Consider the following 27,910-nt stretch of genomic DNA (forward strand, 5'->3'; position numbering starts at 1 on the left):
TATGAGGGGCTTCCAGGGGCTGCGCCCCTTCTAGCCCTGAAGATGTTTAGTATAACTTTGTCCGGACAAGTAAGGGTCTATCGTCGCTACAGGAAAAGTTACAGGCGTTCCAAGGAAGTATACTTTGAGAAGCCTTCTTCTGGGTCGAAAACATTATATAATGTGTCGCTTTTCACAAATTATATATGTTTTCATGTTTTGTCACTTTTCTGTCACTTTTCAGGAAAAAACATTTTTATTATTATATATAAATGAATTTTACAAAACCACCGTTACCCTTCTTTGGAAATAAGAGTAGATGTAAAGATATTATATTGAGAGAACTTAAGAAACTACCGAATGGTCTAACATTTGTAGATTTGTTCGGTGGAAGTTTCTATATATCCCATTTGTGCCATACAATATTCCCAGACTCAAAGATTATATGCAATGACTTCGACAACTATATGGACCGTCTCAAACATATACCAGACACAAACAATATATTGAAAGAGTTAAAAGAAAAGATACCTATAGGTAAGATGGAACGTATACCATTAGATAACAAAAATATTGTGAGAGAGGTTTTGAAAAAAGCAGAATATATAGACTGGGATAGTATATCTGCTAGACTATTATATAGTGGTGCTATAAGAGTTCATGACATTGAAACACTTATGTCAAAAGTTTTATATCTTAACTATACAAATGTTTTCAAAGAGGACATAGAAAAATATATTGAGGGTATAGAGTTTGTGAGATGTCGTTGGACAGAGTTGTATGAAAAATATAAAGACAAGGAAAATGTTTTCTTTATAGTGGACCCGCCGTTCTATAACACATGGGATTTTCAATACCAAGTAGACTGGACTTTGAGAGACTCTTTAGAAACTTTAGACGTTATACATAACCATCCATGCTTTTACTTTACATCCGATAAAAGTGGTTTGGAAACCGTTATGAGATGGTTAGAGGACATACATGACTATGAGTTTAGATATGACAAGATAGAATATGAGAGAGGTCCTATAAACCGGAGAAAGTGTCATAACAAAGAAATTTTATTAGTAAGTAAATGTGGTTTGAAATAGGACTACTTGTTTTAGGTTTTTTCCATTGTGTCATTTATTTATTTGACGTGGCAGAAAAGTACAGAGAATATGAAGATGAACCAATGCCTGCAAATGTTCAGTATATGTACTCGTAAGAGATATTTTTATCTAATATTAAATGGACGCACAGAACTTAGCGAATGCACAGCAACCTGGACAACCAAACCCAGAGAATATTCCAAATGAAGTTAGAATACAAACTGCAATGGCAAACTATGGTCAAGTGCCAACAGATGTACAAATGCAAACTGCCATGTCAAATGACGCTGCGTTAGGTTTGCCACCATGGTATGCAAATATGAGATGGAAAGAGTTTTATACAAACCCCGAAGTGGGATATAAACAACTTTATGCAGATGACGCGAACACAGGAGTTGACCCAGAATATGTTTTCTACCAGAGGAGAAACAGAATGTATGAGCTCCAGTTAAAAAATGCTATGGAACTCAACAGGAAACGTAAGAGACTAGGCGGACATTAGATTTTTACATATAGTAAAATGGGTTTCTTCAGTAGTATTGGAAACTTCTTCAGAAGAGTTGGAAGAGGTATATGGAATGGAATAAAAACCGTAGGAAGAGGAATTTGGAACGGAGTCAAAAATATTGGTAAAAGAGTAGGTCAGTTTGTTGGTATTATACCTAAAGACCCTGAACCAGAAGAACAAGCTCCTGTTATACAACAGCCTGAACCTGCACCACAGTCTAGTTGGCAACCAAATCCAACACCTCAACCGTATTAAAAAATTATATTTTTACCGTTCGATAGTAGTTGTATATGAAACTAAGTTCTAAGTAAAACGCATGGTATAATGGAACTATTCTCTTTCTTCCATCTGTTGTAAACCATACTTGAAAGTCTGAAATACTTCCACTTGGTGGTTCATATAGCTTTGTAGGTTTTTCGTAAAAGTCATTTGCCAAGCATAAAAAAGAGTTTTGTGCACCAGAAAATGAAGCATGAACTATAATAGCAGCTGGGTCGAAAACATCTTTAAATAAATATGGTTCATCTCTTGCATATCGACTGTAGATATTTGCTAAAGGAAGTTCGACTTTCTGATTTAACATTCTTTGCAAATAATACCATGACATTGCAGTGAATTCTGTATATATTTGTTCGTCTTTCTTTGGATTGTCTTCGTAGATTTGAAATGACACTTGTGAATTTTGTTTGTCATATACAATTCTCACATAAAGTGTGCTCTCGGTATTTGCATATTCATCAGCATATTTTGCATAACATGAATTTATTTTATCTTCTATATTTTTTAACGCAGTCTGTAGAGAAGATGAAAGGTCAACTTATATTAGCTCAATTTCTTCCCACATTTTTCGTTTCCCTTCAGATATATAATCTATATGAAACCTTACAATAAATGGAAAACTTTTATCTTCTACAGACACAAATTTTATTCTACGAAAGCCAATAGCTTTTGTGACAGATGGGTCTCTTAACCATCTTAACGGGTAGTCAAAACGATAGCCTTCATGCTTTACGGTCTCTGTCTCAAACTTTTGACCGACATTCGTAAAAAGTTCATCTAATGGTTTAGTTGTAGCAACTCTTGAATTTTCTTTTTCTATTGAAAGCATATTTTATCTAGAATAAAAATGTCAAATGAAACAGCGTCTATGAGAGAAATACAACACAACCGACAACTCATTATGCAAGCTCTAAATAAGAACACAACAAACTTTTCAAACTATTCTAAGATATCTGAGTCATTGAAGGATGGAAACTTAAAACTGACATTAAACCCAATGACAGATGAGTTTCTGTTTCAAGACAATAAGAACCATACTGTTTGTATAAATCCAACAAAAGGAACTTTAAACGAGAAACCTATATCTGAACTTCTTTTGAAAGCAGATGTTGACAACAAAGCTGACAAAGAATATGTAGACGATGCAATAGCAAAAGAAGAAGAAAGAGCTGACAAAGCTTATGCAACAAAAGAACATACTCATCCTGAACTAGCAGACAAAACATATGTTGACAATAAAATGTCAAGTGAAGTGACAAGAGCTGAAAACGAATATTCTAAAAAGACTCATATACATTCTATATCTGAAATAACAGACTTACAAGAAACCTTAAACAGGAAAAGTGACGTTGGACATATACATACCATTGCAAATATTACAAACTTACAAGAAACCTTAAACAGTAAAAGTGCCGTTGGACATACACATACCATTGCAAATATTACAAACTTACAAGAAACCTTAAACAGTAAAAGTGCCGTTGGACATACACATACCATTGCAAATATTACAAACTTACAAGAAACCTTAAACAGGAAAAGTGACGTTGGACATACACATACATCTTCTGAAATAACAGACTTAAACGTTAGCCTTGAAAAGAAAGCAGACAAGAACCATACACATACAAGTTTTACAACTGTTGGTATAGAAAGTATTGAAGGAACGGTTGAAGAACCTGATGGGGATGTATTATATTGGAAACCTCCTAACTTTCCACAAGGTTTAACATCGGATGACGACATAACGACGATGAGAAACATTAGATGTAAAGATGTTTATGTCATGAAGGATGAACATAATATTAAATTCACTGCTCAAGATTTATATGACAAGAAAGCAGACAAAACAGAGCTTCAAACATTAAAGACAGAAATGCTTCAAACATTATATCCTATAGGCTCTATTTATACGTCAATGAACTCTACCAGACCAGAAGTAGTACTTGGTTTTGGAACTTGGACTCAAATAGTCGACAGGTTTTTGTATTGTGCAAACTCTTCAAAGGAAACAGGTGGAAGTAAAACGATTTCAGGTGAAAATTTACCTGCACACAGTCACTACATAGATTTAAGTACATCTCAAGCAGGTTGGCATAAGCATAGATATTGGGATTGGTCAGCAATGACAAAAGGTAAAGGATATGATGTTAAAGACAACGTTAAGTTTGCTATAAATTGTTTCTGGAGTAACACTGAGGGAGGAGGAAACCATACACATCGCGTTTCAGGATATACGCAAACAACGGGACAAAGTAAAGAATACATGCCACCTTACATGACAGTTTACGCATGGTATAGAAATGCTTAGTCGTCATTTTCAACTTCTTTAGCATATTCGTCAGGAGTTGTCTTATATTTGTTAGGAACTGTCTTTGAAAGTATACCGCCTTGAACTTTGACAAGTTTGAAACGAGGTCTGGCAATAGTAGTTTTATCTTCTGCTTGCAGTGTGTACATTTTGCCATGTTTGCCTAAAACTTCATAATATTCTCTTGTATACTTTCTTCTATTTTTACGAACACGAATGTGAGTACCTGTCGGGTTCCCATTGTTGTCATAGTCAATAGTATTTTCATATGGGTCGCGTTTAGGTATTTCTATTTTTACTTTGTCACCTTTCTGAAGTTTGAAGCCCGGCATTCTTTCTTGTTTGTCTCTTTTGACTAAATTATTAAATATATAGTCTTTCTCTAAGTCAGGGTTGTTTTTCATTTCTTCGGGGGAGTGGTTTCCCAAACCTTTTTGTTTACGGCTATTGTAAATATTTAAAACTTGTCTCATCTTTGCCATGGAGAAGTGTCTATATTTGTCGTCATATGACATTTCATTTGCTTCACCACCTTGTGGTTGGTTTAAGTCTCTTAACATTTTTATACAACCGTCAATGACACCAAGAGCAGAATGGTTTTGGTCGACAATGAAATATTGGTTTACATTTTTTGAACGCAGATAGTTTTTTACATCGTCTGATTTGAAAGAACTTTCACAGTCAGATGTTAGTTTTGTTGGATGGTATTTGTCAACAAATATTGTCAAAGCTGCAGATATCTAAAATATTTTTGGACTGTAATGGTATGGCTTCACAGTATCTTGTGTTTTGACCGACAAATATTAGCCAGTATGGTGGTCCATCTTCTCTAACCTCGGAATGTTTTCCAAGATATCCATAAACCAAGCATTTGGTGTTGAACTAAAGATTTTTACCATGAGTGCTTTCTTTGTCGCTTTAGAAACATAGGGGTCCTTGTTTGGATTCGTCATTTTTTAACCCATAAGAAATGGGTTTATTTGGCGCGTTAGCAGGAGTTGCATCCAGATTTTTGCCCGCAGTGGGAACAATAGCCAGAGGTGTATTTGGAGTTGGAAGGAAGATTTTGAGTACATTAGGTATACTTAAAGAGAAAGCACAACCTATTATACAAACTGTACAGAAAGGTTGGGATGTAGCACGAGATGCAACAAATCTTATTCCAAATCCTGAAACAAGAGGAAAAGTTCAAGGATGGATGGACAATGTAGGAAGACAAGCAGGAAACTATTATAACAAAGCAAATGACTACTATAACCAAGCAGGACACTATATGGACCAAGGTGAAAGATTCTTTAACAGAGGATATAACCATGCACAACAATGGGTAAACAATAACCAACCTCAACCGCCTCAAACGTGGGGAATGTAAAGTTTTTTACTGAGATGAAATGAACAATACAGCATTGAGACAAATGGGTTCAAGATGGATTTGTCGGCTTCCAGCAGTTACACAACGTGTTTGTCAAGTTCTTCCTATACCTCAGGAAGTTTTAGACCGACTTAAAAAACAACAACAACCAGTTGAAAACAAACCAAACTAAAATTTTTTACTGAGATGAAATGACCGAAGAAGTTGAAACGGTAGATTTGACACCACAAACAAAAAGTTCAGAACCATTGTCAAAACCTGTCAAAGAACTTACAGATGAAGAGAAAAATTCAATAATAGAAAGTGCCAGGTCTGGAAATACAAACCCTAACTACAAAGTCACTTTTCATAAAAATGGAACGGCTAGTATCTCAAAAAAGAAACAGACTCTCACAAATAAAATATTGAAGTCTGAAGGAGCTTTCGAGACAACAGATGGAAAAGTTTACTTCACTGACCAACAGTTCATTATAGAACATCTCATTGACTTAGAGTCGAAATATTCTAAACTTTACAACAAACACAAAAAGTTGAAAGGAAAACAAAAACAAATGGCATATGATATTTATGAAGATGTTGACGACACAACTGTTCCTGCAAGTGAGGTAAAGTCAGAGGAACCGAAAAGTGACGAAAAACCGATAGAAGAAGAAAAACCAAAAACTGAAGATAAACCAAAACCAAAGTTTAGTTTCCAAACTAAACCAAGTCAACCTTCATTAGCTGGTATGGGTTGGCGTCAAAGACTTATGGCAGCAGGCGGTTATGTAAAGTAAAGAAAAAAATATTTTTTTATTTTTATAAAAATGCCCCCATATAGAATGGATAGAAATCTGCTAGAATAAAAGCAGAGTTGCAAAGATATGGTTGGAGAGTTTCGAAGAAGTTTAAATATAGGAAGGGAAGACCCATAAAAGTCTATGACAAATTGTCTGGTCTTCGCTACGAAATGGATTTGGAAACAGCACGTGCCAATTATCCAAACAGACTAGAGAGGTTAGAAGAAGAACGTCTTATGGACATGCCTTTCGATGTTAGTGAACCTCAAGTTGAAGGACACGACGGCTTTGCCAGATTCTACTGGAAACATGACGAACAATTGCATCCTTTGAGAAGGAAAAAAGGAAAAGGTGAAGACACACATGCTCCCATGGAAAGAACAAGATATGCATATGAAAGTACCGTGAAGTTAGAAGTCAAATTACATCTGGTCGAACCTTTACAGTAAACTTTGACGAAGGAAAGAACAAAGAAGGCTTCATGGGTGTACTTGCTGCCATACAAGACGGAAATAAGAAAGGACACAATCTCAGATTGACCATAACAGATTTGGATGGTCACATTTACTATGCACATGGCAATGAACAAACAGCCGCAAAACTTCTTGACGCTTTCAAGACTACAAAGAGAGAACAAATGGTTGACTCCGACTCAGACATTTTGAATGCAATTGAAGGAATTGCAAGTGTCAAGTTCGAATGGTACCAACCTAACCCTCAAGCAGTCAGACAACATGCTGGATACTTCCCTTCATAAATAAGTCTGACATTGACTTGACAAGGTATGGAATTTACAATTCAATTGAAACAATTGTCAATGAACCTTGCATTCTTACATGTCTCAGGAACTCTGGTCTTGTTACAGATGAGAAGATGAAGTATCTTGAGTCATGTGTGAAGACAAGGTACATTCTCAGAGGTCAATTGGCAAAAATTGCACCGTTGGCAAATGTCAATATCCGAGTCAACATACCTACAGCTAAAGGTTCTTCACATGACGACTATGTTGTTGACTTCAAATTGCCATGGTTGAAGATTGTAATTGTCCACAACCACTTCATGTTGAACGAAAGTCTTACAAACCCATTGTTCGGAAAAGGCAAGTGCAACATTGTCAGAGCTGTAAACATTCTTTTCGAGAAAGGTTTGTTGGAACCAATTCCAGATGACAAGCTGACAGAAACTTTTGTACCAAAAGACGAAACAAACTTTTCACTGTTAGCAAGACCAAAAGTTGTTCCAGACAAAGTTCTAGTACAAAAGAAGTACACAATTCCACAAGGAGTTGGATTGTTCGGATACCAACCTGAACCAGAAGAACTTCCAATGAGGTTGCAAGAACTTCAAGATGCTATAAACAAACTTCCATTGAGACATCCAATTGACGTCAAATTGTATTGGAGAGCATCTGAGTTAGGTCAGAAGGTTTTATATGAAACAGGTTGCTTCGACGATGTTTATGAGATAACAGGAGAAGTTTCTCAGAAGATAAGAGACTCACTTGAATTTCCACAAACTGGACCAATTGGTTGCGACAAGTTCGACTCAGATGAAAAGATATACTATGTCGACCTTAACGCTGCATACATGAGGTTTGTCCAATATATTCCGACTGGAATTCCAAACGAAGATGGTGAGTTCCCGGGAAGGAACTATACAGTTGGAAAAGTCATACAACAACTGTATGATATTAGGAAAGCTTCAAACCCCAAACTTGCAATGACACTCAAATTGCTTATGAATTCGACATGGGGATATTCCATTAAGAAACCTCAAGAGATGAAGAGTAAACATTATGAGAAGGTCGACAACTTTGTTGAAAGGTTTTCTCCTTTTGTTTTGAAGTACGAATTCACTCAAGGTCAAAGTGGCTTAGTAACCACATTAAAACCTATTGTCGAACATTGGTCTTACCCTCAGTTCGCAAAGGCAGTCCTTGACAACTACAATGAGTTCTTCTCGGAAGTCAAATCCAAAGTGAAGGTTTACTATGAGAACATTGACGCACTCATGACGAACGAAGAAGGATACAACAAACTCATTGAAATGGGTTTAGTCGGTGAAAAGATGGGTCAATTCAAATTGGACAAAATTTTCACCGAAGTTCATGTCCTCTCCAAGCGTAAGTACTGGGGTGTTAAAGAAGATGGTGAAATAGTTAAACATTGCATGAAATAAAAAATTTTTATTCGAATTTGAATTAAAATGTGGGAATTCTTGGGAACGTGAAAGGCTTATTTACTTGAGGAACAGGTAAAGGTGGTGGAGGTGGAGGTGGTGGCAACCAGTCCATTTTATATTCCTTCCTAGCTAATTTCCGTTTAATTTCATGGTCGCCCTCGGAGTCTTTGAATCGGACAGGTCGAGTTACACCATTCTTGGTCTCAAACTCATATATAACCTGTTTGTCTGTATTTTCGTCGACTATGGCACGAGACACGAACATTGACCAAACGGACAAAAAGTGTCATTTCGGATGGTCAAGCAGCCAATCGCATTCGAGCACTTCGAAGAAGCCTTATGTTCCAAGGGAGAGGGTGTCTGGTGCAAGGCAGAGGTCATGAAACTCTACGAGCAGTACATCCTCAATGCCTGGGAGGACAAATCGTCCTTGGATTGGCAATTCTACCAACTCCTCTGGGACGACCTCCTACGCAACTGGGATGACGAAAGAGTCCAATTCAGAGGTCGGGAGCTAATTGTCCAAATTACCCTTAATTTAACCCACTTAATGAACTAAACACCTAAATTTACTCGGGGTTTCCCCCTAAAATAAAATTTTTTTACTCTTAGAACCACTCGAGGTTCTCCTTACGGTTGTTGAGCTTGGTCACCGTCAATGTGTCTGACCCTCGTCTTCTTGTTTGGATTTGGAACCCATTGCATACCGACAAGCTTTCCCATGGAAATTGAACCGTAATTCCGAAGGGTAAGGTTCAAGTGTCCCAAGTTGTTGAGGACTGGGGTAAGAACCTTGCCGGTCTCCTTGTTGCGGATTTTGTATGGGTAGGGTTGGGAAATTTCATAAGCGTCATCGGCAACAAGGGTTGCCCATGTCCTTCTTCTTCGTGTTTCTCTTCTTCTCTTCTTCCTCTTCTTCTTCTCGAAAATTCCTTCTTGAATTTGGTACTCACGAATTACGGTGGTGGAGGTTCTGTCCTTTCCGAGTGCCGCCCAGATGGTGTCAATCTCTTCGAAGAAACGGTAGATGAGTTGGGCAAGGTTTTGGTTCTCTATGTTGTATTGGCGCAAGGTTTCCGCGAAATCGTTCAGGACTTTCTTATTGGAAGCTTGGTTCGTGAGGACTTCGACTTTGAGATTGGTTATCTCTTCCATAAGACTACTTTGGAGAGTCTTAATGGTGTTTGACAGATGAGCGTTCAATTGGGCAATTTGAATTTGAACTGGGCGCTTGTCTGACAACCTTGAAAGGACATCTGCCATTGAGTTTGGCTTCGGTGCTTGTTCGGACATCGAAAAAATGAAGTGGTTTGAGAATGACGGTTTTACTTCAAAAAGCTTGTTATGACGGTTAAGTCATACAACAAGTTTAAAATAATATCTTGTTCTTCTTCTGAACGTTTGTTGTCTCTTCCGATAAAAGTTTGGAACATGAGAACCAAAAAACGTTTTTTGAGATTGTGGAAGAGTTCAGGCAAACGTTCATATTCCGGATATGTTGGGAGCAGTTCGAAACATCTGAGCTGACTTTCGGACAAAATTGGGACAATGTCAGAAAATTCATCTTTGGTCGGACTGCTTGAAGGTAAGTCCCTTACATGTAAGTAGCTCTGGTAAAGTCTTCTCATTTCTGCTAACTTTTGGAGTATAGCTTCGTAGTTTAGAAGTTTTAATTTTAATTGTCTTATTCCACTCTTGACATCTAAACGGTAACTATCCATGAGGTCAAGAGTAGCTTTGGTAGCTTTAAGTGGAGCTATCTGTTCCTTGACTCCTGCAATTTTGGTTGCAATTGTGATTTGAGCTCCTTCAAGTTCGCCGTCTATGTCGTTCTCAACGTCTTCAACCATAGCTTGAAACTCTTCATCGGTCCATTGAGATTGGTGTGGGACGAATTTAACTTGCTTCATTCAAAAAATGTTTTTACTCAAAGCGTGCCATGTATATGGCTATAAGAAACTTACCAGAAGGCTTCTTCTTCACATGCGTAAAAACATAAAAAAAGTGAAGTTAAAATGAGATGTTTACTGAACTGGCTGAAGAACTGGCTGAAGAACTGGCTGAAGAACTGGCTGAAGAACTGGCTGAAGAACTGGCTGAATGTCGCCTTCACAGGTTATGTAGAATGGCTGTCCTGAGAAGTGGAACAGTCCTTTGAGAATTTGTATAATTCGTGGAATTGGACTCTCTCTGTTTGGAAGTTGTATCCATGGGCGCTTTGCAAAGAACTTGAGAATAGCTTCTTTCTTCATCTCCTTTATGTCGTCTACAGGAGTGTTTTCTGGTATTTGAATTGGAATTCCGGTTTCATTTTCGATTTTCAGCGCACCTCTTCCAGACAACCAGCAGCCGAGGGACTTGTTGGCTTTGTCCTTGCCCAAGTACTGCTTAACAACTTCATTTACCTCTATAATGTAAATTGCCTCATCTAATGGCTCGATGTTGTCCATTGTTCTGTTTCAGAACAAGTCTTGTTCTGTTTCAGAACAAGTCTTGTTCTGTTTCAGAACAAGTCTTGTACTTTTTCAGAACAAGTATTGTTCTGAATCAGAACAAGTCTTGTACTTTTTCAGAACAATACTTGTTCTGATTCAGAACAAATTTCCCGTCAAAGCTCTCAATTTGTGAGAAAAATTGTCCTGTTTCAGAACAATATTTGTCCTGTTTCAGAACAATATTTGTCCTGTTTCAGAACAATATTTGTCCTGTTTCAGAACAATATTTGTACTGTTTCAGAACAATATTTGTCCTGTTTCAGAACAATATTTGTCCTGTTTCAGAACAATATTTGTCCTGTTTCAGAACAATACTTGTACTGTTTCAGAACAATATTTGTCCTGTTTCAGAACAATATTTGTACTGTTTCAGAACAATATTTGTACTGTTTCAGAACAATATTTGTCCTGTTTCAGAACAATATTTGTCCTGTTTCAGAACAATATTTGTCCTGTTTCAGAACAATACTTGTACTGTTTCAGAACAATACTTGTACTTTTTCAGAACAATACTTGTACTTTTTCAGAACAATACTTGTACTTTTTCAGAACAATACTTGTACTTTTTCAGAACAATGTCCGACGTACCACCAACCGAGTCCATTCCAAAGCCAGAAGTACCGAAAGCTGCAGAACCTAAAGCACCAGCCCCTGCACCTCAGTTCCAGCAAGTACCTCCACCAAATTACTACCAATTTCCACCTCAATGTTACTACCCACCACAAGGCTTCCCGAACTACCCTCCTCCTCAGCCTATGCCTTACTTCCCCAACCCTTGGATGTTCCAGCAAGCTCCACCCCAGCAAGCTCCACCCCAGCAATTCCAATTCCAATCTCAATCGAAGAGAGACCAAGACTTCGAAGAAGGTCTGAACCGCTTACGCAAAGAGTATGCTACAGCTCCAATGGAAGATGACAGGCTTTCAGTCTCTTCCCTCAAATCGACCGATTCGACTCGTACCACAGATTCGGTTCGCGACCGTGAAGACTACCTCAAGCAGTCTGAGAGACTCTTCATCCTACAATCATTTACAGTTGGAGCTCTCAAGAACATGCGCAATTACGAAGGTCAAACACCAGCTGGAGACCGCAAAACAGACATACTCGCAAGAGCCGTCCAGCTCGTCAAGACAAAGACTGAGATAGTCGACTTCATTCTTGCAGCTTGCCCATACAAGTAAAAAAATAAACAATTACGAGTTAAACTTTTTATTCTTTTTTTTCTGAGTTGTTTAGAGCTGGTTTCTCTTGTAGGAACCTTTCGTACTCTTCCATGGTCATGTAATTGCGAATTTGGTACGCAATTCCAGGTTCGTTGTTTTTGAACCTTACGTATGTAACGCTTCCATCCTCCTCAGGGAAGTAAGCTGCTAACATCTGACCAAGTTTTCTCGGTGACTCGGAGCTCATTAAAAATGTCACTTTTTAAACGTTAAGTTTTTAGTCTTATTTTACCCTTTGTTTACCCTTTGTTTACCCTTTGTTTGTCAAGGTAGTATTGGAGTGCAATTTCTCCAAATTCTCTGTGTCGGAGTTCTTCAGCATTTTCCAAGGTGTACCTGGAGAACTCAAAGAAGTTGTCAAGAAGATACTGCCATGCTGCTCTTCTGAGTTCGTCGGTATTTTGGAAGTGTTGCACCTTCGAGTCTTCGGACATGAAAAAATGACACTTTTTCATTATATAACTGTTATTTTTTTACGAAGAGAACTTTGACACTTCGTAAAAAAAATCCCTGAAATCGTGAAAAAATGACCAAATTTCATTATATAACTGTTATTTTTTTACCAAGTGAACTTTGACACTTCGTCAAAAAAATCCCTAAAATCGTGAAAAAATGACACTTTTTCATTATATAACTGTTATTTTTTTACGAAGAGAACTTTGACACTTCGTCAAAAAAATCCCTAAAATCATATCTTTTATACAAAAAAATGAAGAATAACTTTCACTTTTTCTATTAAACCGTTTTGGCATTTCTCATGAGTGAGTATAGTTCTGCCGAACCATTGGAAGAGAAGAAGTACCCTTGCTGGCAAAAGACAAAAATAGTTGCCTTAGTTGTCATTGCAATTGTACTCGTAATTGAATTCATTGTACTTCTCTTCACGTACATAAAACTCAGCAATGGTATTTGCTTTAAGAAGCTACCATCTTACTAAGACTAAACACTTAGATTTTTCAAGCTTGACTTTTTACAATTTGAACTTTGTTTGCGTAGATATGAATTCTGAAAGAAGTATGAGGGTCTTGTATGACTTTGTACTTCTCCCTTAGTTCATGTCTGTCAAACTTACCTGCCATGGACTCTTTCATAAGTTCCATGAAATCGTCTTCGGACAATCCGGGGAAAAGTACAATATCAGTAAGTATTCTTTACATCCTTACTTAAACTCTTTGCTGTCTGTACACAAATGACAACTGAGATGTTAAAGTGTCTGAGCTTCTTAAGAATTCGACACATATCTTGTTCTCTTCTTTAACAAAGGATGAGAAGCAAAGTCATCTAAGATAAGAAGACATCTATGAGGGTAAGTCTTCCAATCGTAAGATTGCAATTTCTTCGAAATGTATTCTATCTCTTTCTGTTTGTTTCTGAAGTGTTTCTTCTCTAATATTCTCTGCATTTCCTCATTTGGGTCTTTAAACTTAGAATTTATATACTCATTTATAGCATTGTACTTCAAAACTCTTCTTTGGTACTTCTTTATCCAATCTAACAACTCAGATCTTTTATACATACTAACTTAGACTTCTTTATAATATCTTTGAACGAATTGACGGTTTGGTCAAATTGACCAGAAGTACTACAAATAACAACTAACTCATAGAATGGGTTCTTCTCATCTAGTTCTTGTTGTTGTGCAGCCATTTTAAGATAAGTGAAAGTCTTACCCGACCCAGGTGGTGCAATTAGACCTGTTATACCATTCTGAGCAAATAAGAACTTGTCATGTATGGCTTTATCTGAGCATTTTCTAACTTCCTCTTGTTCTTGTTTAAAACATTCTCAAATTTTTGTCAATGTCAGCAAACTTTTTTTCTAACATATTTTTAGAAAAATTAAAATTTTTATCTTTTAGAAAATGTCTAGCGATTTCGCTATCTATATTCGAGACAAGCTTTTCGACAGCAAAACATCTGTCGACCATAAAATCTTACATAGTGTAAACAAGAAAGGTGAATTTGTTCTAAAGTTCTGTTTCTGGGAATATGACAAGAACCATAAAACATTAAGCAGAGCAGTCTTAAAATTTGTCAATGACAGACTTGTTGACAGAGATGACGCCTCTTGGAGAGATGAAGTCCAACAAAACTTCTTAGAATGCAAAGAAGACACATGCGCTGTTCTTGAAGATGAAATAGAAAACAGAATAGAAGAGCTATTAAAGGACAAAGAACTTTTACAAAATATGGTTCTGAGAATTTGACATAACTCCACCAGAAAAGAAGAAGAGAGAAAAGAAAGAAAAGAAAGTAGAAGAAGAGAAGAAAGAACCTGAACCAGAGAAAAAGAAATTTGACATGTAAAAATAAAATTTTATTTTTAGAACATTTCTGGGTCAATGTCAATGTTCTCTTCCTCTTTAGGAGCAAACACTGGCTTAGACTCTAAAATCTTTTTACCCAATTTACCTTGAACTTCTACAACTTAGACTCATAATATTCATAGTCGTCTGCTTTCTTTGGTTCATAAGGTATAACAAGTTTGTATGCTTTGCCTTCTTTAAGGTTTGAGAACCTTCTGTCAAAACTTTCTTTGACTGCTAACAAACCTTCTATGTCTAAGTCTTCAAATTTCGCACCATTTTTAGTCACAATAGCAAACTTAACTGGTTCGATGTTCCAAACTTTGCTGAATGAAGACTTTTCAAAATGGTAGAAGTAAACATTCAAATATGTGAATGGGTCTAGTTCTTCTTTAAGTCCTGACATGTACTTGTTTACTGAGATGAATTTTGCATCTTTTCTATCGGATAAAAAAATATTTTTTTTAAAATTTACTCAGAAAAATTTTTCTTTGTATATACACCATTCTGTACGTCTAAAAGACTTTTTGACATTTGCCAAGAATGTTCGTTTAGACGCTGTCATATAACCATACTCTTTGACAATATTGTTTATACGAATCGTACAATGACCTTTCATCTAAACACTCAAAGTCAGTTTCATCTATGAACAGTTCATATACACTCTTGTTTGCTTCTAACAATGTTTGTCTCTCTTCGGTATGTGGAATTTGTCTTGGATTGAACTTAGAAATATCTAATGTCATGAAATATGAGAACAAGTGGTTGTAAAAGTAGAGTGTCAAAGTTTCTGCTAAGTCGTCAAAATATTCTGTATCTTGCATATGAGAATCTGACGTTCTGACAACTACATATCTTCTGTCAGAACTTTCTAACTTCATCGGAACAGCATTGTTTGAAACCATAATGAAGTTTGCAACATTTTCACAAACTCTTTGGTCTTTATACTTTCTTTCAACAACTCCAACTTTGTCTGTTATAAGACTCTTCAAAGCATCTGAGTTCAAAACTTTTGTTGTATCTATACTTTGAAGTTCGTTACATACTATAAGTTTCATATTCTCTATTGAAGAGTTAAATTTACCGCAGATGTTTTCTAAGTTTGTCATATTAGGGTTCGAATAGCCTCTAACAGTTTGCACAAAATATCTGTAAAGAAAGTGTTCTTACCTGTTCCTTGTTTTCCAATTATAATGAGAGCAGTTTCATTTTTAGCACTTGGATGTTGTAAGATGTTTGCAAACCAACATAAGATATACTCATAGACTCTTTCGTTTCCATTGCATATAATTTCTTTGACATGGTCTAACCAAGCTTCTATAATATTTTCTTTCCATTCTACTTGTTCATATTTATATCCAGTGAAGATAGAATAGAAGTTTGGAGAAGGTGTATAGAACTTTATACCTCGAACTGAAAAATCTTCTAACTTTGACAATAAGATATCCCAAGCATCTAACATCTTCATACCAACTTGTACGACTTTTATTTTCTTAAGTTTCTGTCTACATTCTTGTTCTGAAACTATTGTTGCTCTTGGTTTGTTAAAGACAACATCCCATTCTTTCATACATATAACATTCTGGGGCAGAGTCGACATAAATGACTAAACGTTTCAAATTCTCGACTGCTTTGTTATAGTCTCTAAATGGACACATATTTCTGAATGCTTGGAAGTCATAAAAATCTGAAACATCTATTCTGTACATTTTTATAAAAATAAAAAAAATATTTTTTTTATTCTTGACTTTGTTGTTCCATTTGTTGCATTTGTTGTTCTTGAGCTATTTGTTGTTGAAGTTGTTCTTGTAATACAATACTTTCACCAGTTGCATCTTCCAATTCGAAACTTTCTGCCGTCATTGACAAATACATAGGACATAAAAGTTTTACAGGAACAAAGTTTGCGTCAACTAAGTTAAGTTTATGTTTGCTAAAGTGTTTGAGTTCACTAAGCTGAAAATTCTGCATTCGAATGAACAATAGGCAAACCAGCAGAGAAAGTGTTGTTTATACGCATAAGTATCTTTTGGTCATAGTAGTTTCTGTCGACATTCGAATAACACTTTGAACCTAAGTTTGAAACAATATATAAATAGGTGTGCTTAAAGTCAATGGAATAGACATTCCTTGTATGACACCTTTTCCTGTTATAGGAAACTGTTGGTAGTAAAAACCAGATATAAGTTTTGTATTATAGCTCATATCGTTTATAGTAAACTCAGTCGGACATCCAAACATAATGAAACCTGCTCTAGTTGCAGCACATGTTACACCCGTCTTAAAGTATTAAATAAGTCAACAAAACCTGTTGGTGGTATATCTGAGTAAGTATCTTCAAAGGAGTATTTTTTACCATTCACAACAATAAAGTCTTCTGGTGTCAAAAGAGCAAAACAGGCTTTAGTCGTCATTGTGTTTAAGGTTAGTTTACAATATCGTCCTTGAGGACTTTGTAAGTTTGTTGTTATAGAATTATATGACTCAGGGTTTTTAGTCGTAATAGTATAAACCATTATGTCTTCTGCCATTTACTTAGCAAATAAATTTTAATGAAATGTTGTGGTCGTCAAATATTTTTATAACGTCTGGGAAACTATATTTTAAGTTCAACGTTTCACCTCCTTTCATAACGTATATCTTGTCAATGACATTATATGAAACACCACAGCAACTAATGTCGGGTTCTATTTCTTTGATGTTTATATCGTCTGCCTCTGTCAAAAGTTTCAATAGTTCTTTCAAAACTTCATGAGGTGCAATGACATATGAGTTCACTTTTACAGGGTTGTGTTCGACCAAGTTTAACATTATACTAAAGCTTGACAAATCTTCTCCTGAGTTTGAAGTTTGTCTTTCAGTTGTTGGTAGTCGTTTCGAATATCTGCAACAGAACTTAAGTCTCTGCTAACTTCAGGATATGTTGGTTGTTCTTTTACAGGAACAATTGTTATACCATCTTCGTCTTCGTATGGTTTCCCCACTTCAACATCTCTTTCTTTGACATTGACAATAACACTTTGACTGTTTGTTTGAGTTGGTGAATTTAACTTCACATCTGCCACCGCCATTAAACCTTTTGAAACACTTACGCTTCTATTTTTCGGAAATGACATTTTACTTAGAATAAAAAGATGGACGTATTCGGATATCTCTTCGAATTGAAGCAGAACAAAGTTTACACACACAAACAATACAAATACATTGACAGAATAGTTCTTTATACAAACAATGGAAAATGTTATAGAATAGCAGTCTTTGCTGAACCAAAATATTTTCATAAAGCAAAGAAAGTTGGTATAACTGAAATGGTGAAAGTTCTTGAAGCAGACAAAAATATAACAACAAAACTTACAGATATTTCTAAAGGTAAGTTTATAATACAATTTATGTCAAAACTGGCGTACTGTCAATATTTGACGGAGAGAAGTCAGTTCAAGAACAACTTACTGACCTGCTGCCAAAATCTGCTCGATGGAAGCTGTCGTTATGCCAATCTGAGGAGCCCCAGCAGGTTTCATCGAACGAATCTTCAAAAGAGCATCTTCCGTGAAAAGTGCTATTGGTTTTGTAAACTTCTTTGCTCTCAATTCATCTGGACCGTCTCTGTCACCAGTATATTGTATTTGACAGTACCAACAGTTGAAATACCACCCATAAAGTCTTCTGAGTCAGCAAATGGAATGCCAAGCCAAAAGTTTGAACGGTCTCCATTTGTATATTGAGTTTTTTGACCTCCTGTATGAGTCCATACTTTCACATATGGCATAATAGAACTTTGCATTTCAGGGTTAATGGTTGTTGTGAAGTTGTTGTTAAAGTTCATAGCATCTAATGTCAAGTTGTATGACCTCATATCCTCAACTGTAGAATATTCTTCTCTTGGATAATATTTGCCATCTATGTTTATATGATATTTAATACCAGGGTTGTAGAAACAAGAATAGTCATTTATAGTTCGTCTGAACAGTACAAACATAGTATCTGCATGTTTCATTGCAGTTGTTAAAGCAATATCTGTTCTTGCACCTGGGTCAGCACTTTGGTTTCCAACTTCACCTGCAAAGTCTTTGACAGATATTTGGTGTATAGGGAACATAAGTGGAACTGCAATATATTTGGCAGCTAAAGCATTTGAAATATCTGGGTCCAACATATAGACTGCAAGTCTGCTTTCTATTCTCTTGCATTCAAATTTTTCGCATGTGAACTTAACTGGGTCCCAAGCAGTTCCAGCAGCATTGAAATAATAGTTTACTTCAGTGTTGAGGTTTGAGAAACCAAAGTCTAAGTCAACTTTGTCTTTGCAAAATCGGCGAATGACGTTTGATTTGTCCCTTTACGTCTGTAAGAGTGAATGGGTCTTGTGTTGGTGCAATGACTAAGTTATTTTTGCTTGGAGTAAGTTCGATAGAAATTTTTCCTGCCCAGTTTGGCAAGTATCTTAAAAACCTGAAGATGAGGAAAGATGACAAAGGAACTCTAAGTTTCAGTTTTACTTTGGTTACTGCTGCTGCAGTTTGTCCAGAAAGGTTAACATAAACTCCTGGAACGTTAGGGTCAAGTCTTCTTATTTTCTCAATAGTTGCATACTGGTCTGTTTGTTCTCTAGCTTGTGGTTGTACTGAGTTTCTCAAAGCGAACCATTCATAGTTTGCCCATGTTACTGTTTGAACTAAGTCAGAGTTAGAATATATCTTATATCCCATGAAAACTTCTGGAGCATATTGGTATCCGACATAGAAAATTCCATTGCAACCTTTCTTGTCAGACAACTTGGCAGAAGGTTTTATTTCAATGTCTTGTTCCACGTATAAGAATGAGTTGTCAATAGAAATATATGAAACCTGTCGCAAGCAATATCTACTGTTGTTGAAGAACCTTCTCCAAACTCACCTACGTTTCCATAAGAAACAGCAGTTGTATATTCGTAAGTTCCAGGAACTATTTCTGACCTTCTAATGGCATTGTCGCATTCGTTATACCATTCGGAAACATTTCCATTCATGGCATCCAAAACTGTTGGCGTTATATTCTGAGCGGCGTACATTTCATATGGGTAAAAATATAGAATAGTTGGATTTATGTGTCATAATAGAACCCACGTGGACCAAGCTTTACTTTCTTCCTGGCTGAGTTTTTAACTCTTCTTTTTCCTTCATTGCCACTACTTTCACTAGATGAAGTTACTTCTTCACTACTTTCACTTTGTTCTACTCTTCTCTTCTTCTTTGGTGTCGCTTTGGTAACTTGCCCTCTGCTTCAAGTTGTTGCATCTTTGCCTCATGTTCACCTAGTATGTTTGTAAATTTCCCATGTCCTTTTTGCCTTTGGGCTCTGGTCGCCCATCTCAGGTAACCTATATCCTAGAAAGAGTTTGTCATAGTTTGTATTTGAGTCTTCGCGTATTGTTTGCATGACTCTTTCCTGAGTTTCCGGTTCAAGCTCTTCAAACAGAGCTTGTCCATATGGAATAAGCTCGTTTCCAAATATATGTTTTTGTAGCCATTCTGGTTTTCTTTCCATGTTACCAACAATATCTTTTGTGAATGGGAAAGCTTTTACCCAACGTTTCAGTCTTGCGTCATTTATTTCTGTAGTTGGTTTTATTTTGTCAAGGAACATGTTTTTCAATACTAACATTTCATTTGGTACTGTCCATTTGAGTTTTCTTAAATATTCATCCCTTCTCATTTCATCGTCTGCAAAGTAAGTTTTTATGACATTTTGTAAACTTTCGTTTGCAAGGTCATGTACAATAGGTTCTCTTCCTTCTCTCTCCTAACTCTCTTTCTAAACTCTTCACCAAATATACCATCTCTATGGTTCTGTGTAGTTCTTTGAGATAAATGTTCTAGAACGTCAGGTGTTATATTTCCATCAGCCATGTTCATTTCATACTGGTTCAAAATATCTGCATCTTTCATATCTTTCAATGGCATTAAAGCCGCGCTGAAAATACCAGCTAAATCTGGTTCACCATTCACTTCCATTGCGTCTACAACTTCTTGGAATTGTGGTTGTAAGTTTATGAACCACCTATCCGGGTTAGCTTTATGACCCCATCTCATTGTAGTTCCATAGTCTGCAGAAACAAAAGTAGGTTTGTTTCCATATTGGTTAGGTTCTGAATGAACTTTAAACAATGTTTCATTTCTATATGTTTTGTTGAAATTTAACCTTTTATTTTCACCGAGTTCATCCAAAGATTGAACGTTATATGCTCGTAAGTAAAAAGGGTTGTTGTATTTGTGTACATTTTCTTTCAGTTCTTCCATTCTATGCTGAATATTTTCATCTGATGTTGGAGTCTTTTGTATGTCGGCAAACATTTTTCGATATTCTTCTACCATGTCAGCCGAATTTTTCTTAGACTCTTGGAAAGATTCCATATTCACCTCATACTCTTGTTGAGGGTCAAGATTTTTCGGCTGTTCCAAATCTTCATCTAGTTCTGTGAAGTTAGTTTCCAAAGGAGGGACTTGTTCGTTTCCTTCAGGCTCTTCTAGCTGTTGTTGCTGAACTATTTCTTCCATGTCTGGTTGTATCTGAACTTCTTCCTGTGGAGTTTCTTGTACCTCATCTGCTGGCATTTCATATATTCCGAGACCGTTTTCAACAAGTTCCCTATTTAAGTCATCCGCATTCATAAGCCTTTGTTCTTTCGTTCCGTCTCTATTTTTTACGCGTTTCATGAAGATAGTTGAATCATCATTTATCTCTGACACCAAATATCTCGGAGTAAATTCGTTCATGTCATTTGGATGATATGCTATTAAATCATATCCCTTAGCGAGCTTGTATTTTCCAAGTTTGAAATTATATCCCATTTGGTGCTGAACCATAAAGCTAAATAGGTTCGGGTCAGTATTTCCTTCCTTGAACTTTCGAATAGCTTCTTTATATCTGTCACTAAAGTCAATAGTATCTGGGTAACCATAGTCTTCTTTAAGCATTTTTAAGAATTCTTGGTTTCCTTGTTCTCTACTTCTTTTATGTCCTTGCTCTGTTTGTTGTTGTTGTTGTGCTGGATTTTGAACTGTTGGTTGCTGTGTTGGTTGTTGTTGCTGTGCAGGGTTTTGAACTGTTGGTTGTTGTGCAGGGTTTTGAACTGTTGGTTGTGGTGCTGTGTTTTGAACTGTTGGTTGTTGTGTTGGTTGTTGTGTTGGTTTTGGTGCATGCCTGTGTCTGTGTCCATGTGACGATGTAAATGTTTTAGGTAGTCCTGGTGCAGGTGCTTCTCTTGGAGGGTTTGGTGGTATATAAGTTCCACTAGCTAGTATATAAGTTCCACCAGCTGGCACATATGTTCCATCTGCAGCATAATGTCCTACCTGACTTTTCGTTTTTAAGAAAGCATTTACTAGGTCTGTTTTGGTCTGTTGTAACTCTTTTTCTTGACTTTCCACAACAGTTGCTCTAACGGCGTCATAGGCACTTTGAACTGCCTGTCTCGTTGCTGCATCTGTTATTTTCGTCATATTTTGTGCTACTTCTTTTAACTCTTTGTCGAAACCTTCAGACTTCAGTTTCTTTCCAGATGAGAAGTCGTTCACTAGTTTCACCTTACTATGAAGAGCTTCGAAGGCATTCTTAAAGTCAGCATTCATTAAAGCTTCATTTGAACTGTCTTCATCCGCTTGTATTTTTGTCCTTATTGACCCTATAAGTTGGGCTGCTTTAGCGTTGGCTTGGGCATCTAACCAGTCATTGTTAGCTTTTATATATTCTGCGCTTTTCATTGCCTTTTGCATGGCTGCGTCGTTATTTTTACTTTCTTGTGCTAAGTTTTCATACTGTACGGTTTGGTTTTGCAACTGTAAAAGTTTTTCTGCCTTTACATTTGCTTCAACTTCTTTTTTATACTCATCGCTATCCATATATGTCTTCAGGGCTTTTTGTTTTATTTCTTCATCTTTCAGTACTTTATATTGAGTAGTATGGTTTTTCAAATTTATAACATCTTGTTCCATTTTTGCTACTTCTGCTGCTTTTTCTGACACTTTTTTCGCATATTCCTCTGTACTTAGTTCTTTCAGTTGTTCTTCTTTCTTCTTTTTCTCTACGTTTAACTCATTGAGTTTCTTTGTGTGTCTGTCATATTCTAGTTTCTTTTCGTTTTCACTTATTTGTTTCTGTATGTCTATGTTTGACTTTTTGACATCTGTTATTTGATTTTTGAGTGAACTCAAATTCATTTGACTTTGAGGGTTATAAGCTGTTCCGTCTGCAGCTCCACCATAGCCTGCCATTTTCGCTAAAAGTGCCGCTCTTAAACCTCCACTCTGTGCACCAATAACTCGGTTTAAAAGCATAGGGTTGCTTGACATTTGTTGCAACATAGTGGGGTCATTCATCATTTGTTGTTGCAACTGTTGTTGTGGTGTCAGTTTTACTATTGGATGTTTCAATGCTCCCTTCCTCTTACGTATATTCTTACGTAGCTTACGTGGCATTTTAAGTGAAGTTAAAAAGCGGTTTTTGACAGATGTTTATATGACACTTTTTGTTCAGCTCAAAAAACTACTCGGTCAAAGTGTTGTCAGTTTTGTAAAATAACCGTCCTATCTCATTCTATAAGGGGGAAAGGCTTCTCAAAGTATACTTCCTTGGAACGCCTGTAACTTTTCCTGTAGCGACGATAGACCCTTACTTGTCCGGACAAAGTTATACTATTTTGAGTGCTCTACAAAAAAAGTCAACGGCGACGACTCTCAAAAACCGTTGTGTAAAAAGTTTTACCGTTGGACAAAAAAGTATATATAGAAAACAAAAAACGTTTATAGTTCATTCAATATTTGAGATGGAACGGTTTGCCAACGGTAACTATTAAATAAAATAAAAAAATAGAGGGGGTCTCCGTTGACGAAAACCGTTTATTTCAAACTCTTATTTGAGTTTATTTTTCATAATGGAAGGAAGAAAAAGTGTCGCAAACAATTCGTCGACTACCTCTGCAGTTAAAGTTCCTACAACTTATGTCTCACCATTTTCAAAACCCTTACGACCTCCTATAATACCAAAGCAACTTCCTCATACAATTCAAGACAATTTGTCCAACAATATGCATTTGCACAAAGAAACAGCTCAGCCAACAGGTCAGGCAACAACAACTATCGGAACAGAAGCATTTTCAGAAGAAGTTCATACCAATCAGACTCCAATCGAACATACAGAAACACATCCAATCGAACATACAGAAACACATTCTGCAATGACCACTAGGTCGCAAACACGATATCTCGCCTTTTGCAAACAATTTAAGTCTCAAATTCAAGACACACAAGATAGCGACACTCCTCTTTCAGAGAAAGTTCGTAGAAAATACGCAAAGAAAAGGTTAGAATTGTTAGATAAGTTAAATGAACAGTGGGGTTCAGAAGACAATCGAGATTATAACGAGATGTTTCAAGCTGTCATGGATGCCATTCAGCCTCTTGAAAACGAAATCAAAGACCCTGGCGTACTTGTTGACATGTTTGCTTCATATTTACCCGTTACTGCCAATCTCATAGCGTTGCAAGCTATTGACCAGTTCATTCACTTGTTTCCAAAGAACTTGCAGAAGCATTTACAAGAAGTTAAAGTTGCTGAATTTGTCCGTTTATATCCAAATTCATACAATTATTTGGAAGAATTGAATGAACATGGTGAAAGGTCATTCTATTTATATTTCTACACAAAAGACAACCAGTCAAAACGACTATACTGCATTGAACCTATGCCTCAATTCGTAGACAATTTCCACGTTATAACAACTGTTGCTTTAGATATTCCTGCCAGAGTTCCATATGGAGGAACAGTAACTATCTCAAGCTTTCCCAAGGGCTATAAAGGAAAGCCTCTCACAATTGCAAAATTCACACACAGCAGTTGCCAATTTGTTCAAGATGTCGAGTTCCATTTCCTCAACAATACGACTTTCATCATAGAGACTCCTCAAGAAGGTATATACAAAGTTTTCATTGCAGGATTTGTTGCTCCCAATGGCGAAGAAGAAGAAGTCGAAGAAATCCTCACCTCAGAGAGCGAAGAAGAAGAAAATTTCCAAGACATTCAAGATTCAGAATATACCGAATAAAAAAACAATTTAAGACTAAAAATTTAATTTTATTATAATATTTTTATTTTTTTCATCTGGTCTTTGTATCATTCCTCCTCTAGTTTCTTAGGGGCTAGAAGGGGCGCAGCCCCTGGAAGCCCCATTCACCTGACCTACACAAGCTGATACAATCTAAAATCGAACTGTGCATATAATATACTATTTACATAATAACCTTGTAATATCATTCTTTTGATTAAGCATTAAAATCGAGATTATCTTTATATTTTTAAGTATGAGTGTTCATATAACAGTTGAACGTTCTTAGCAATTAATATAACTGCTAAGAACAATAAACACCCATCTGAGAAATGATATTTTTTTCAGATGATTCATAGAATTATTTGAATAAAATAAGATTTTAATAGAAAAAAATTGACATGCTTTTATACATCTTGAAATGATAAAACTATGAAAATAAAGAAATTTGATTCTGTCAAAACTATAGATCTATAATCAAAATTTCTATAAATTGATTCTAAAGGAGGTATTCTAGCCCATAATCTTACATTAGGAGTTGTTTGAGGGTTACAAGCAGGATAGCCGTTTGTTAAATAGTTGCAATTGCAGCTACAGAGTAAACCAATTGCATACCAATAAGTATTTCTTCCAGGATTTCCATCAAGCAATGAGGTGTGAATATTTTCATATAGGTAGTTAGTTTTCACCAATCCTCCCCAGGCTGAACTTGGTAATTCAAGATATTCTTTTTCATAGCCGGAAACTTTATAAACATCCTTTTGCTCTATGTTAACAAGAGGTGATAATGATTGATGCCATGCATTAAGTAAGTTCACTAATGGATATTCTAAAATGAAATGAAGAAATCCATCTGACGCACGATATAGAGGAGATGTAAGTTGATCAATTATCGAAAATTTATATGAATCGCCGGTGTTGTGTTTTGCTTGATCTTCAGTTTGAAAACAAGACGAATATCGAAGATCATGATTAAAAACTAATTGATAATAGGAGCCATTATATATAGTATATTTATTTGGTCCTTTCGTAATGATATTTTCTATCTTCAATTATGATTCTTTCTATTGTTTTTATCTCAAAATCTTCAATAAAAATAAAATCTTCCCCATAATAAAAATTTTGGACCCTTTAATAATATTTTTCTTGAGTTTTCTAGAATTTTCTTTTAGATTATGAACCAAAGAAGTGGTGTTCAAGATATATATTATTCTAAAGAAGCTTTGTTCAACAGCGCCAATGATGATCAACTACTTTTATTTATTGCTGCAAATGGAGCATCAAATAACAGTTTGAAAGTCCAATCCGAAATGCCCTTTAAGCAGAGAAAGAGATTCAGAGATATTTATTGCATAATATCCAATAAAGGTTTAAATCCCTTCTCTCCAGATGAAGATAAAAATTTACTCGAACTTGTTTCTAAGTATGGAAAAAACTGGCGTCAAATATCTAAGTATTTCTTACATAAAACTGAAGAATCTGTAAAATACAGATGGAAATATCTAACTCGCCTTAATTATAAGAAGCATGACGATAACCATCATGAAACAGACTTATCAGAACTTCCAGAATTCAAGTCTTTGATTGAATCTTCTACAGATAATGTTCAATTTGATGCTTTAACGTATTTATTACAGTCATATCAAGGTAAGATCGATTTTGTAGAGTCAGAGATTTCGAAATTACCGATTTAATAATCAAAATTGTTGAATTTTTTTTAGATTTCATCATTTGATTACGAAAAATCATCACTCATTACGATTTTACTTTTGTTAATCATTATGGTTACTCAAATTCAATACTCTCGATCAAATTATAATTTTTTTTTCCAATCTTATGAATATCATTAATAATATAAGTTATTCGTATATTACTTACCGATAATTTTTCGTGTATTAGCTATAATACTTAAAGTTTTTGGTAATTTTCATTGATTATCTTGAATAAAAATCTATTTTAATCACAATCCGTCTACTTTCTGGCAATATTGCCTCAAATTATTTCATACAGCGCATTTGATCCTTGCAAATCATTAAATGCTGTTGCACTTGGAATTTTGGGTGATAAAGTTTTTTTTTTCACGATTCTTTCCGTTTATTGTTTTGCGTTTTGTGATTCATTAAAGTCTGTTGGCACACCACTTCGTGATAAGGATACTGAAATCTGAAATGGGTAATTAGATTGGATAAAGTTAACTTAAATCACAATTTTAAAAGTAGTGCTTCTCGAAATACATTACAGTTGATGCTAAATCATCGCATTTCGATAATTCTGGCACAGATTTATGTTCAATGGTAAATAAAATAAATTTTGAATAGCTATTCAAAATTTTCGTGATATATTCACTTATCTATGTTTGTACAGTGAATTATGTTTTGGCAAATTCTTTTGACAAAAAATCGAATGATTTTGAATACTTTACAATTTTTTAATATAAGCAGGGTGTCTTACTTTTTCCTTTGAATGAACAGCAGTAATTCCTCAAAATTTAATACCAAAAATAAGCAAACCCAACAAATAGTAGCAGGGGCAAACCCAAAAGATCAAAAAATCCCCACAGTTTTTAATCTCAAACAATCCAAGAAAGAATTAAAAAATCTAATGCAAGAAGCAAGTGACAATGTAATAAACAGAAATTCATCAAAAGTGACAGCTCTCAATTTTTTGACATTTGTAAATTCTAAATTGAATGAGAAAAATGAAATAATACTAAGCATAATACAATATTCTAGATTTAATTATAATTAGGAAAAAGTTAGTTTTGAGAGTACTTTTCATAGGCATATAGAATGAAATCTTCTGAAAAATAATATCATATAAACTCATATTATTTTCTAATATATAACTATTTTATATAAAAATCAAATTCAATGATCTTAAAAGCGAAGGATAAACCTCAAAATTTACGAATATAATGAGTGGGAATATAATGCTTATCTATCATAAAACCATATGAAATATCAATTTTTGCTTTACGCCTAATTTTTGACGACAATTAGCAAAAAATGTTAAATGTTAACACTCAGTCCATTTGAATATGAAAAATAAAATTGACTTTGATTAAATGTTTTTATTTATCATGCAATTCTTCTTGCGACCAAAGATTTGAATAAAACTTCAAAAAATAAGATAGCTTAAAAAATAATATACGGTAGTGTTTACTAATAGATGAATAGTATATAAATTCTATTAAAATGGATTTGATCCAAAAAAATATATAAAATTTGATCATAAATAAAATCGTTTTAAATTACTTCTTCATTTAAACTATAACAATTATTTTTGGTTTTATATTTTTTTGGATCA

General features: G+C 35.4%; 14 protein-coding genes and 4 pseudogenes across 18 annotated transcripts, besides 2 other annotated features; 11 read left to right on the forward strand and 7 right to left on the reverse strand.

Moving 5' to 3' along the window:
• Positions 1–1,209: 1,209 nt before the first annotated feature.
• On the forward strand, positions 1,210–1,572 carry TVAGG3_0725180 (uncharacterized protein; the record flags this gene model as incomplete). Its single annotated transcript, XM_051244293.1, has 1 exon — positions 1,210–1,572. One exon carries the CDS (start codon positions 1,210–1,212, stop codon positions 1,570–1,572), a length of 363 nt encoding a protein of 120 aa, XP_051090880.1.
• An 18-nt stretch (positions 1,573–1,590) lies between these two features.
• TVAGG3_0725190 (serine threonine-protein phosphatase family) lies at positions 1,591–1,833 on the forward strand (the record flags this gene model as incomplete). Its single annotated transcript, XM_051244294.1, has 1 exon — positions 1,591–1,833. One exon carries the CDS (start codon positions 1,591–1,593, stop codon positions 1,831–1,833), a length of 243 nt encoding a protein of 80 aa, XP_051090881.1.
• A 1,306-nt stretch (positions 1,834–3,139) lies between these two features.
• Positions 3,140–20,651: a mobile genetic element.
• On the forward strand, positions 5,139–5,540 carry TVAGG3_0725210 (uncharacterized protein; the record flags this gene model as incomplete). Its single annotated transcript, XM_051244295.1, has 1 exon — positions 5,139–5,540. The coding sequence occupies one exon, from the start codon at positions 5,139–5,141 to the stop codon at positions 5,538–5,540; it is 402 nt and encodes a 133-aa protein (XP_051090882.1).
• Positions 5,732–6,167, forward strand: TVAGG3_0725220 (uncharacterized protein; the record flags this gene model as incomplete). Its single annotated transcript, XM_051244296.1, has 1 exon — positions 5,732–6,167. A coding segment is annotated over one exon (436 nt), but the record flags the coding sequence as incomplete, so codon positions are not given.
• On the forward strand, positions 6,691–7,902 carry TVAGG3_0725230 (annotated as a pseudogene). Its single transcript has one exon. A coding segment is annotated over exon 1 (1,212 nt).
• Positions 7,907–8,497, forward strand: TVAGG3_0725240 (DNA/RNA polymerases family; the record flags this gene model as incomplete). Its single annotated transcript, XM_051244297.1, has 1 exon — positions 7,907–8,497. One exon carries the CDS (start codon positions 7,907–7,909, stop codon positions 8,495–8,497), a length of 591 nt encoding a protein of 196 aa, XP_051090884.1.
• On the reverse strand, positions 8,520–8,765 carry TVAGG3_0725250 (uncharacterized protein; the record flags this gene model as incomplete). The annotated part of the gene is made up of 1 exon (XM_001321502.1): positions 8,520–8,765. The coding sequence occupies one exon, from the start codon at positions 8,763–8,765 to the stop codon at positions 8,520–8,522; it is 246 nt and encodes an 81-aa protein (XP_001321537.1).
• TVAGG3_0725260 (uncharacterized protein) lies at positions 8,796–9,059 on the forward strand (the record flags this gene model as incomplete). The annotated part of the gene is made up of 1 exon (XM_051244298.1): positions 8,796–9,059. The coding sequence occupies one exon, from the start codon at positions 8,796–8,798 to the stop codon at positions 9,057–9,059; it is 264 nt and encodes an 87-aa protein (XP_051090885.1).
• Positions 9,826–10,410, reverse strand: TVAGG3_0725270 (uncharacterized protein; the record flags this gene model as incomplete). Its single annotated transcript, XM_051244299.1, has 1 exon — positions 9,826–10,410. The coding sequence occupies one exon, from the start codon at positions 10,408–10,410 to the stop codon at positions 9,826–9,828; it is 585 nt and encodes a 194-aa protein (XP_051090886.1).
• On the reverse strand, positions 10,525–10,950 carry TVAGG3_0725280 (uncharacterized protein; the record flags this gene model as incomplete). The annotated part of the gene is made up of 1 exon (XM_051244300.1): positions 10,525–10,950. One exon carries the CDS (start codon positions 10,948–10,950, stop codon positions 10,525–10,527), a length of 426 nt encoding a protein of 141 aa, XP_051090887.1.
• On the forward strand, positions 11,571–12,176 carry TVAGG3_0725290 (uncharacterized protein; the record flags this gene model as incomplete). Its single annotated transcript, XM_001321501.1, has 1 exon — positions 11,571–12,176. One exon carries the CDS (start codon positions 11,571–11,573, stop codon positions 12,174–12,176), a length of 606 nt encoding a protein of 201 aa, XP_001321536.1.
• On the reverse strand, positions 12,205–12,405 carry TVAGG3_0725300 (uncharacterized protein; the record flags this gene model as incomplete). Its single annotated transcript, XM_051244301.1, has 1 exon — positions 12,205–12,405. The coding sequence occupies one exon, from the start codon at positions 12,403–12,405 to the stop codon at positions 12,205–12,207; it is 201 nt and encodes a 66-aa protein (XP_051090888.1).
• On the forward strand, positions 14,080–14,524 carry TVAGG3_0725310 (annotated as a pseudogene). Its single transcript has one exon. A coding segment is annotated over exon 1 (445 nt).
• On the reverse strand, positions 17,059–17,594 carry TVAGG3_0725320 (annotated as a pseudogene). The gene has a single exon. A coding segment is annotated over exon 1 (536 nt).
• Positions 18,301–19,573, reverse strand: TVAGG3_0725330 (annotated as a pseudogene). Its single transcript has one exon. A coding segment is annotated over exon 1 (1,273 nt).
• A 1,690-nt stretch (positions 20,652–22,341) lies between the features above and the next one.
• Positions 22,342–22,979, reverse strand: TVAGG3_0725340 (protein of unknown function, DUF4106 family; the record flags this gene model as incomplete). Its single annotated transcript, XM_051244302.1, has 1 exon — positions 22,342–22,979. A coding segment is annotated over one exon (638 nt), but the record flags the coding sequence as incomplete, so codon positions are not given.
• Positions 22,980–23,434: 455 nt separating this feature from the next.
• Positions 23,435–24,395, forward strand: TVAGG3_0725350 (attachment subunit-related family; the record flags this gene model as incomplete). The annotated part of the gene is made up of 1 exon (XM_051244303.1): positions 23,435–24,395. A coding segment is annotated over one exon (961 nt), but the record flags the coding sequence as incomplete, so codon positions are not given.
• A 597-nt stretch (positions 24,396–24,992) lies between these two features.
• TVAGG3_0725360 (homeodomain-like family) lies at positions 24,993–26,561 on the forward strand (the record flags this gene model as incomplete). The annotated part of the gene is made up of 1 exon (XM_001321500.1): positions 25,780–26,298. The coding sequence occupies one exon, from the start codon at positions 25,780–25,782 to the stop codon at positions 26,296–26,298; it is 519 nt and encodes a 172-aa protein (XP_001321535.1).
• Positions 26,562–27,227: 666 nt separating this feature from the next.
• Positions 27,228–27,264: a mobile genetic element.
• Positions 27,265–27,910: the final 646 nt, after the last annotated feature.

Source organism: Trichomonas vaginalis, chromosome III (assembly GCF_026262505.1).
Source record: "Trichomonas vaginalis G3 chromosome III, whole genome shotgun sequence".
Lineage (NCBI taxonomy): Eukaryota > Parabasalia > Trichomonadida > Trichomonadidae > Trichomonas > Trichomonas vaginalis.